A 10623-nucleotide genomic window follows, 5' to 3' on the forward strand; every position below is an offset into this window, starting at 1 on the left:
ATGATTCGGGCTTTCTAAGGCTGTCCATAAAACAGAGGTGAATGTCTACATCTCCAACGATCAAACCCTGACACTGCTTACAGCGCCTCCCTTTACACCTGTGCTGCTTGTCCACGTACGCCTGACACTTACCGCACAAAGTTTTAGACAGGCATTCAACTTGGTTTTTTGACGCACAGTTGACATGTCTGTCTAAACATTCTTTGGACCGACAATACAGTTTACAGCTAGGACACCTCAGCTGCACACCCATGTTGTCAGAGCATGTTGCGCTCAAGCAGAGACGGCAACGATACCTGCAAGAATGGTCGTGACTGTACACCGTGTGGCAAAACTCACAGTAATTTTTTGCTCCGAACAACTTTTTCACATCCAGAACCCCATAGTAATGTTCATTGTGCAACAGGATGAAATAAGTCTTAGGGTACACGGGGCCCCCCGTTTTAAAAAAACCCCAGCCACCTTTCACCGCATACAGCACCACCTGTATGTTAACTCCTAAATGCTGTTCAAACTTTGCTACATCAGTGAGCATAACCTTTTTTTGATCTGACCACCCCAGTTTCTCGTGCAACTTTCTCGCCTCTGCTAACAATTCTGCATCTGTAGGTTTATGACCGGCCATGACAGCCAAGAGCCCTCCCGCAAAACATAGATTGGTACCGGTGTAAGTCAGGTCTACTAAACATTGTCTCTTTTTATGAATAATCTGACTACTAAGGATAGAATTTAAAACTCTTCGAGCGCCCCCACCCCTATTTTTTACAACTGTCACAACAAGGCGCAACGTCCCATCGAAATGCAATTCTCTATTGCTCTGAAGCAGCTTTGAGGTCTGGTTCAAGAAATCCTCAGCGGACAGCTCATCCCTAGTTCTTCTGACTGAAAACAAAGGGTTAGTTAAACGACGGCTCTCTAAACGTAACTGTACGTAATCATCAGGGCCTACCCTACCATTAACATCATCAAGAACTAGCTGTATCCCTCTGTGTATGGCTTCAACAGCCTGTTGAGCTGAATTTATTTGCTCAAGATGGACAAAACGAAACTCCTCACAATACACCGACCCCCCAAATCTAGGTAATTCACGTTGCCAACTTCTCACTCTCTCCATATACACCTCTGCATTTTCAGGGTTACTTGGGGGTTCCTCTACGGAACCATCAGTGGCATCTTCTACATCCGATACTAATTGAGAGTCAGACTCTGAGACGCCTCCGTGAGGGGCATTGGGAGTCGATGGGCCTCCGTCTAGAGAGCACTCTGGGGAATTTTCTAAACCAGAGTCTGATTTCGCCTCCCCATTTTCAGACATGCCAGTTTGAGAGCCTCTGGTAGGGGGCATCTCTTTTTGTTTTTTTTCCCTCATTACCTCTTTAGCCCTTTTTAAAATTTTTACAGCGACCCTGGCCTGGAATTTTTTGGCAGCCATCTGTTTATCCCCCAAGCGCCGTCCGCCCTTTTGTTTACACACGAGCTGATGTGCACCCTTGAGGGTACCCCTTTCCACACCTAGTCATGCCTGATCAGAGCCACCCTTTCCAGCCCCCCTTTCTTTTAGGCCCCCTGAGGATTCAGCGTCCATCAGTTTTCTGAACAAAGCGTCGTATTTTTTCCAAATCTTTTTAGAATGCCGTAGTTTTAGACTCCCCGAAGATACAGCGTCCATCAGTTTTCTGAATGAAGCATCAAACTCTTCCCAAATACTAGAATATGGGGGATCTTTGTCAGTCCTTAGTTTTTTATTCACAACCCCTAGAGTGCCTGCTCTGGGTTTGTGAATGTGTGTGTTTCTGCACACATTCAGAGCCCCTAGAGTGCCTACTCCGGGTTTGTGAATGTGGACGTTTTCGCTCACAGTTTTCTCAGGGCTTGGTGCGGCGGTGGCCACTGAGGAACTGGAGTTGTGTTTGCATGGTTGCAATACCTTGGCATCGCAGGTGTTTTCAATCCTTGGTTTTTTATTCACAATCTCTAGAGCGCCTGTTCCGGGTTTGTGAATGTGGGCGTTTTCGCTCACAGTTTTCTCAGGGCTTGGCGTGGCGGTGGCCGCTGAGGAACTGGAGTTGTCTTTGCATGGATGTTTTTTACCAGAGTGTTTTGTTTTGTCCTTGGGTTTGACGTAAATGAGGTTTGGACTGGGCTGATGCTTCATCTGCACTCTTGTGCTGTTTTGCGTTGATAAAGGTCTCAAAGCAGATTCCTGGTTCTTTGGTGGTTCTCGGGGAGGGGTCCTTGTAGCTCCCACTACAGCCTTGTCAGAAGGGCTGCATATGCCTGCTTGGGGCAGGAGGGGGGAAAAAAAGCATTTTACAAAAATGTAACTTTGCCAGCTTTCTCACCCACACCTATGTATGTACTTAAAATACAAAACCTCATAAATTAACCAGACTAATAAGCAAAATATATTTACCCGGCTTCATCCATCCATCTGTCACTGATACTTGTGAATTTTTCTTTTCAATTGTCTCTTTCCTTTTTCTTTTGAGCATTTTTACCCGCTCAAGTTTTGACCGTGCTGTAAAGCAAACAACATTCTAATAAAACACATGAAACTGTCTAGTAAACTTTAAAATAAAATAAAATAATATCCATTAGAGTGTTTTTTCTATTTAAAAAAGTCATAGCTTTAAAACAAAATAATCCATTTCAGGCTGTACAACAATCACAGGTTTTGAGTTTATTTCTACCACTTTGAAAACAACCCCCACAAATATTTTTTTTTTTTAAAATACATCTCATTTTGCAAAGTAAAAACCCTGCTAATTGGAAACACACCATCACCATCAGTTTGTAGACATATACTTTTTAAAAACCGCCTATGTTTTACACACACACAGAGTTTAAAACACTGTTTGCAACAAAATACTTTTCAATAAACCCACATGCTTTTAAAAAGATCCCTGGTTGTTCTGGCCCCCGCCCTGCCCCAGCCATGTGTGCTTGGGGTCTTTGGGGTAAGAAAAACAAGCCAAAATGTTAGTTAGTATTAGCTCCCAAATCCCTATTCAACCTATGTAATACCTGAAGTTATTAAGCACAACTACAGTTAAAAATGGTTTTTACCTTGGCCTGGTGATGAACTGCAACTTAAAGTTACTGGCTCCATGCTAAACAGATCACACTGCAATACAGATATGCACCATTATTTACTAAGAGAGCATGGCCAAAAAATGGCATTATATAATATATATATATTTTCAGAGTTAAAAAAAAAAACCAGGGAACATACCTCCACTTGCAGCCCAGCAGCAATTCAAGAGAGTTTCTGTTGAAAGAGACAGTCTCCAAGCTACCTGAGGTTTTGTTTTTTTTTTTTACACCATCCTAACTCTTTTGTTTCAAAATAGTTAGCAGGTTGATTGGATCACCCCTCCCTAGCATTCCCTTTTGTGATCGGGGGTGGGGAATAAGTTTTTCTGCACAATTGGGCTGCTTTTCTTTTTTAAGTTCAAATACTTTTTGTTCCCCCCACCCTGTAGGGCCTTCTTACAGTAACCATTTCAAGTGAGGGGCCCTTTGCAGATATCAATGAATGTCTTGGGGCTTGTTTTTGTTTTTAAAAACATGTTCTTTCATGCTTAAAGTTTGGTGGGACGGGGGGTGATTTCTAGAAAAAGTGCCCCGTGGCCTTCAACCAACTCCTGGGCCATATTTAGACTGGCCTATAGCATTCCACCAACTCCAGGGGTTATATTAAACTGCCCAATAGCATCTGCAAACTCCTGAGGTTTTATTTCATTTCATATTAATCAGAACTCACCATCCTCACCCACCCACCTCCCTTACTATGGGTGCACCCCCATCAAAATTAACCCTATGGCAACAAGGGTGAGTAATCACAGTCACCCTGGCTATTCAGTGGGGGGGGGGGTGGTTAAACCCGTTCAGTTCAACAGAATAAGTCAACTCTATTGTACTCAACCACATGTCTGAACCATCCCCGTTTGTTTTATTGTAAACACATTTTTAGGGTATTTTTCCCCCTCCCACAACATACATTTCAGCTTTTTTTTTTTTTTTTGCTGTAAATGGGTCTCTCTTACACAAAAGACACAAGAGCTAGGTTCTCACAAACAATTTTTTTTATTTAAAAGACATACAGCTCCTTCAAAACAAACCAAGATGCTCCATTAAAAAAAGAAAGAAAGAAAAAAAGACTTTAAGCTCCCTTAAGGGCCAGAGACCTTTTAACAGAAATACAAATAGTCACAAAGCCCTTTTCAATAGATTTTTTTTTTTAAATTTACAGCTACCAAGTTTTATATCGCATGTTTGGCACCTCACCATTTTCTAACTTAATCCTTTTAGATTTCTTACAAATAGCCTTTTTCTTAAGCAGGGTTCTGTAACTTTTTGTGCGGACCAGACGGTCAATATAACGCTCTAAGCAGGCATCTTCCGGTTTGGTCATTTTCTTTAAAACATGGTCAGGGTCTCCACTGAATTGCACAGCATTTATCAAGGTCACCCCTTGTGCTAAATGTTCTTGGGTTAGGCATAGACATTGCATAGCATAACCTATGGCAATCACAGTGTTTAATAAGCTTTCCAAACACAGCTCAGCACACAGGCCCCGGAGCTTGCAGTTTATATCCACTGAAGTCCAAGTCACACAGTCATGGTGCCGCTGGCCTGGTGCATCTATGACACAGCCCTCACAATCTTCAAAAAGCTTTTCCCTAAGACAGTGATTAAGAACAGAATAAACAGCAACGCGTACAATAGTCTGCATGACTTTGTTACGCTCACGACGTGGCACTGGCTCAGTCAGTTCCATGCCAAGCCTCCTCCTAAACTCCTCATAGCCGTCATCCTCGGAGTCCTCTTCAACATTTTGTATTGGCGTTGAGCAAAAACAAGGTGGGCCCGGTTCATCTTCGCTGCTTGGTGCAACGCTGTCTAGAGTCTCCGGGTCCTCTAGAAAGGCATCATTGAGCTGTTGAGAGATTTTTTTCAAAAAAGAAACAGCGTAAGCACCCCACTGCTCGGTTTTTGATTTACACAATCCCTGGTTCCTAGCCCCGTTACAACCCCATCCCGACCGTCACTTCTTAAGCATTCATTTACCTGAGCGTTCATCTTGTCCACTAGTGACTTCCCCGAGCTGCGATCACCTTCCTCCTCCCGGGGGGTGGCCAACAAGAGGCCATCACGCTCATCGTGGGGCCCCACAAGCGGCTGGGTTTCAGGGTCCGGGGTATCCATCAATGGCTGGGCCAAAGGGCTCCCCTCAATTGCCCCCTCCTCCTCCTCGGAACTGTCGCTGATGTAGCGCTTTCTCCGCGGTTTGTTGAAGGCCCTCGGGGCTAAAACAAAGTCCGAAGTTCTCACGGGGGTGGTGAAGGAGTCCATGTTTCCACGATTTCTAAAACACGCGCTCTTGGTAAAAGACAGCCTCTTCTGCCCGACGCTGGGCCTTATGGGGTGATGGTGCTGCGCTCTGATTGGCAGAGGGGTCATACGCCCCTCTTCTAGGTGGTTCACCCCATCCCAGAACCTGCCCTATTTTGGTCAAATCTGCTCTCGGGCCGGCCTGATTGGTAGAGGTTGGTGGGAGGAGTTGTTAGAGGGGTCACACGAATCATTTCCGGACGGGTCACCCCGCCCCCGGAACTCATCCTAATTGGTCAAATCTCCTCTTGGTCCTATTGGAACAAAACCCCTCCTGATTGGTAGCGGGGTGGGGGGAGGAGTTGTTAGAGGGGTCACAAGACCCACTTCCAGAGAGGACACCCCCACCCAGGAACTCGCCCTGATTGGTCAAAGCTCCTCTCTGGGAGGTCCTACGGGGCAAAACCCATCCTTATTGGTGGGGGGGGGAGGAGTTGTTAGAGGGGTCACAAGACCCACTTCCGGAGAGGACACCCCCCTCCGGAACTCGCCCTGATTGGTCAAAGCTCCTCTTGGGGGGGAAGTCCTACGGGGCGAAACCCATCCTGATTGGTAGAGGGCAGTGGGAGGAGTTGTTAGAGGGTTCACATGACATACCTTTCTTCCGGTCACGTGGCAGCCTTGACCCTGGAAGTAATACCCCATGGGGCAGGACTTCCGGTGGGGGGGGCAGAGGTCAAGGGGTGGGGTTAAAGGGGTCAAGGGGTGGGGTGGGTGTCACATGACACACCTTGCTTCCGGTCATGTGGCAGCCTTGACCCCGGACGTAATAACCCATGGGGCGGGACTTCCGGTGGGTGGGGCTAAGAGGTCAAGGGGCGGGGCTGAGGGGTCAAGGGGGCGGGGCTAAGGGGTCAAGGGGCGGGGTCAGGGTTTGATTGATGGTAGGGCCCTTATACTACTATCATTCCCTTGCCACTGGTACTGTATACAGTATGCACCCATGGCAATAACAGCATCCTAGACTGAAAACCAGCAAACTCCTTTGTTCTTTTCACTCAAATACTGATCTATGTTTACACACTATTCCCCTTCCATTTCATCAGTGTTATATGCACTATATCACTTCTCTGAGAGGGATCCTACACTTGAAGATGCCTGTGTGTATACAGCAGAATGCATTCAGTTGCCGGAGATGAATTACACACTGCGTCCATTAGATATAAGAATTTATTTTTTTTACAAGACATTTGTATGCGGCTTTGACTGATGCCTGGAATAGATTGGACAAATGGTGTAGTTTGATTTGGGGTTAGGGAGCTTTAATAATTTTACTATCTGCATCCAAAGTCCCCATAAATTCCTCCTGAAGTTTTTATGGTGTTTATTTGAATATTTAATAGTAGTTGATGGAACATTGTTTTATAACTTACCTACTTGACTTAGTGGCTTGAGGTTTTATTTTGGGTAGTATACAGTTTGTAATCTTGTTTTTGCATTAAGCTGCTTCAGTAAAGAAATGAAGATGTATTTCAATTGCAACAGCATAGAGTGGGAATCATGTTTCATTTTTTCCCTTTTTTTAAAACTTCAGTATTTTCAAGCAACTCGACAGCTTATTTATCTGTTTGGAACTGGAAACAACCTCTGACAGACAAAAAATAATCCTCCTAAACAATACAGTATTAAAGGCTCAACCTTGATATTAAAGGTTAAACTATAAATCATGTGTAAACCCTGGTATAACAATTCATAAAACCATTTGATATAACGGTCTGGTAAGTGTCCAAAAGGTTCTTGCAACCATGAATAATTAATAATGCATTTAACTATCTATCAAATGCTACTCATGTCTAGCAACTAGGCACTGGATTGGGAGTCAGAGGAGCTCAGTTCTGTTCCTTGCTCTGCAGCTGACCTGCTGTGAGTCCGTGGCCAAGTCCCTTCACCTTTGTGCCTCTGCGTCTTGGTCCACGACTTGTCTTGGCTGTTTAGAATGTACACTTCTGGGTCAGTCTCTCACTCTATGTACAAAGCAGAGTACAGTGGAAGCCCACTTTGAGCTGGGTGTTACTTCAGCTCCTTCTTTGTATGTTTGTTCAGCCCGACGAACCACAAGAGTTCTAGAGGGAAGTAGCACAGGAAAACTCAGTGAAGCAAATTTTTAAAGTCAGATTATAAACCACTACTATTAAACAATCACACAGCGAGAGCATAAAGACTTTCTTGTAACAAACGTAAGTTACCACATCTAATTGGCGGGACTTGTCCCCTTCCCCTCTCCTGTTTGTCTCCTCACTCATTGTTGGCAAGAAACAATTTGCCTCTGATTCTGCAAGCTGGTCTGTGCGGATGGCCCAAGGGTCTGTGCGAGTGGGCTCTGACAGGATCAGCGTTCCCTAATCTCTACAGGGTAGGGAACATGTCTTTTAGCTGTTCTGTAACTGCTTGCTGTTCTTTAGGTGCTGCATTATGAAGGCAACTGGCAGTAACTCCACAGTTGGGGATGTTTTCTAAGAAAGACTTAAAACAGGGCATAAATTCCTATTTTTCTCTAAAAGTAGATGGACTATTGGTGTGAAATTTCACACTAGGCTAGTTTTTATGTCCTTCAAATTTTCTATGTCATCTGTTCAGTTTATCTTCTTTGAATTTGGCCCCTGGCAGTCCTACATTTTATTGTTGACCGATATTGCTTTAAAAAGCACTGTATCTACACAGCTTTGAAGAGGTGGATCCTGAGTAGATCTGTGCCAACCGCTGTAGCTCTTTTCAAGTTGGATTTAGGGTCATTTTAGACATTCGCGTTTAACTGAAGATGTATGCTGTGCACCCAAGGCCGATTGAGGGGAGAGCAGCTGTATTCACACTTGATGTGGGGGAGCTAGGTGGACTCACATGAAACCTGGTGCCAGGAACTACACTGCTCTGGCATAGGCAAAGTGACACAAAAGGGCTTATGTGCAGCTGCTCTTCTATCCCTGACTTGACTGTCATCCACAGTAAACACTGAAACAATAAAGCAAACCCTAGAAAGTCATAATACACAACATTCTGAAGCAGTAAAGGTTGCTACACAAACCCTTAAAACAAGAACGTGAAAATTTAAGCCATCTAACAGCACATACCCTCATCTCCACCCACAGGGAAACACCTTACTGTTACTACAAGTATTGTGCACCATAACCTTAACTCTGCCCTCAATCGATGCAAACCTTCCAGCCTTCCATCACCCCGTCACCAAACTATCTTCTTCAAATACCATCTGCTTCATCAGACATCCACAACTACTAGTGCTGATAAAGGGGTGAGTGCAGAAGGGTGAAAGTGAAGGTTGAGTTTAGCTGTATGTACAATCTTGTATTTACAGTGTGAATAAGTTAGTGAACTAACATATTGGCAGGAATCTTTGCAGAAAGAGCAAACTGTAAACAACTTTAAAGTATATTTTTCAAAAGCAAATTCTAAATTCAAACTACAGCAGGAAATTTGATTTTAAAAAATAATCAACCAGTGAGAACACAAACAAAGCTATGTTACCTGTAGGCCTGATTCTCCACTGCCCATATTCTCATTCTCATTCAGTAAAATTGATGTAAAGGCTAGCATGCTAGGCAGCATTTTGCACCTGCCTTGCTCAGGTGTAAACAACAAGGCAGCAGAGAATCAGGCCCCAAAAATTAATTGTGGAAAACATAGGCCCAGACCCACAAAGGTTTATAGGCTCCTAAGTTCCATTGATTGAAATAATTTCAACTCCTTTGTGGATCTTAGTCATACTGAATAATCTTGCATAGCACATCAACTAGAGAAAATCATAAGCTTCGTGTAGGCAAACTTCAACTAGAAACCAGGTGAAATCAAATTATTCACTGAATTATTTTCCAAGCTGTACAGTTTTCTCAGCTCTGTGCTGTATGTCACCAGGAGACAGTAAGAAATGAAACCCCTCTCCTGCTGTTTATAAACTTCCCCTCCAAAAGTGACAGTCTTGTTTACATCAATTACGTGCGAAAAATATATCTTTGCGGCTGTCTGTCCTTATAATGCATTATCTGCATTACTGACACTGTTCATTGCTTTTCCCATCCGGTGACACTATGGAAAAATCATTTAATTAGGCTGACTGAAGCTTAAAAATCAATCTTTAGAGAAGCATAAGTTAAAACCTGATGCTACTTTTTGCTCTTCTTGGTACGTAAGCACTTACAGAGCAGCTGCTCGAGTCCTTTATCTTTCAGGGAAGCTTTACTGCACTGCAGTGTCTTAGCCCCAGTTATATAACATTTACTTGTGGAGCATGCACTTGAAATAACTTTTTGGATTATGATCTTTGTCATGCCACACAGAGAGATGGCAAGATGTGGATTTCATGCTTAAGTCTAATGTCGCAGCACTGTTGGAATTCAAATCAAGAGATATCTAGTGGATGAAAGGCTGCAAAACCAGGTTCCTTTTAGATGGGAGTGGTATGCAGGTTGTGCCTTGAGTATTTTGTGTAACTGGGTTGTCACTCAACAGAGGTTATCACTGCTCATTTCTACTGCAGTAGTGCTTAATGAGGCCAGGTGGGGATCAGGACCCCAGTGTCCTATTGTGTTATATGAACACCCACCCCCCTACCCAAGAGCACACATTCTAAGGCTATGTCACTGCAATCAGAGATGTGATTGCAGCGTGGGTGGGCATACCAGGGGCTACCTTTATTCTAGCTTGCATGGCTGAAAATAGCAATGAAGCTGCGGTGGCACAGACCGAGCGTGGGCTAGCAATGCGAGTAGGCACTCAGGGTTACGGGTGGCCTGCGCTGAAGCCCGTGCTGCTGCACCTCCACTGCTGTTTTTAGTCCTGTAAACTAGAATAAAGGTAGCGCAGGTGTGCCCACTGAGGCTGCAGCACAGCCATACCCTGATAGTGTGACGAGAAGCAAGAGGTCAATACACTGAGAAATGGGAGGTGACGGGAGGGGAGGGGAAACAAGGTAACAGACAGGTGTTCTCGAACTAGAAGTCACTGTGGTCTTGCCCTTCTCAGGGTGAAGGCTACTGAGGTTGTGCTCTTATATCACAAAGAAGGGCTTTAGCCTGGGTCTTTCCGTATTCTAGGGAGATGCAGTTTGGCGAGAATGTGAAGCCTGGTCTACACTGGGAGCTTACATCAGCAGAGCTGCATCTCTCAGGGGTGTGAAAAATCCACAATCCGTATTGTTGTTGGTTCTTTGTGTAATAGGACTCGATTCTTCAATGTGTTGAGCACTCTGGCCTTAGTCCAGCAACTCAGCCCCTAGAA

At 44.3% G+C, this 10623-nt stretch overlaps 2 protein-coding genes across 2 annotated transcripts; both read right to left on the reverse strand.

The window, feature by feature from the left end:
• Positions 1 to 833: 833 nt before the first annotated feature.
• Positions 834 to 3286, reverse strand: LOC141993462 (uncharacterized). Its single transcript, XM_074963005.1, has 4 exons — positions 3233 to 3286; positions 3067 to 3124; positions 2414 to 2518; positions 834 to 2280 (listed from the first exon to the last, which is right to left on the reverse strand). Exons 2-4 carry the CDS (start codon positions 3107 to 3109, stop codon positions 1517 to 1519), a joined length of 912 nt encoding a protein of 303 aa, XP_074819106.1. The 5' UTR covers positions 3110 to 3124; positions 3233 to 3286; the 3' UTR covers positions 834 to 1516.
• A 416-nt stretch (positions 3287 to 3702) lies between these two features.
• Positions 3703 to 5363, reverse strand: LOC141993463 (uncharacterized). The gene is made up of 2 exons (XM_074963006.1): positions 5071 to 5363; positions 3703 to 4939 (listed from the first exon to the last, which is right to left on the reverse strand). The coding sequence occupies exons 1-2, from the start codon at positions 5353 to 5355 to the stop codon at positions 4253 to 4255; spliced, it is 972 nt and encodes a 323-aa protein (XP_074819107.1). The 5' UTR covers positions 5356 to 5363; the 3' UTR covers positions 3703 to 4252.
• Between the last annotated feature and the right edge of the window lie 5260 nt (positions 5364 to 10623).

This window comes from Natator depressus, chromosome 9, assembly GCF_965152275.1.
Source record: "Natator depressus isolate rNatDep1 chromosome 9, rNatDep2.hap1, whole genome shotgun sequence".
NCBI lineage: Eukaryota > Metazoa > Chordata > Testudines > Cheloniidae > Natator > Natator depressus.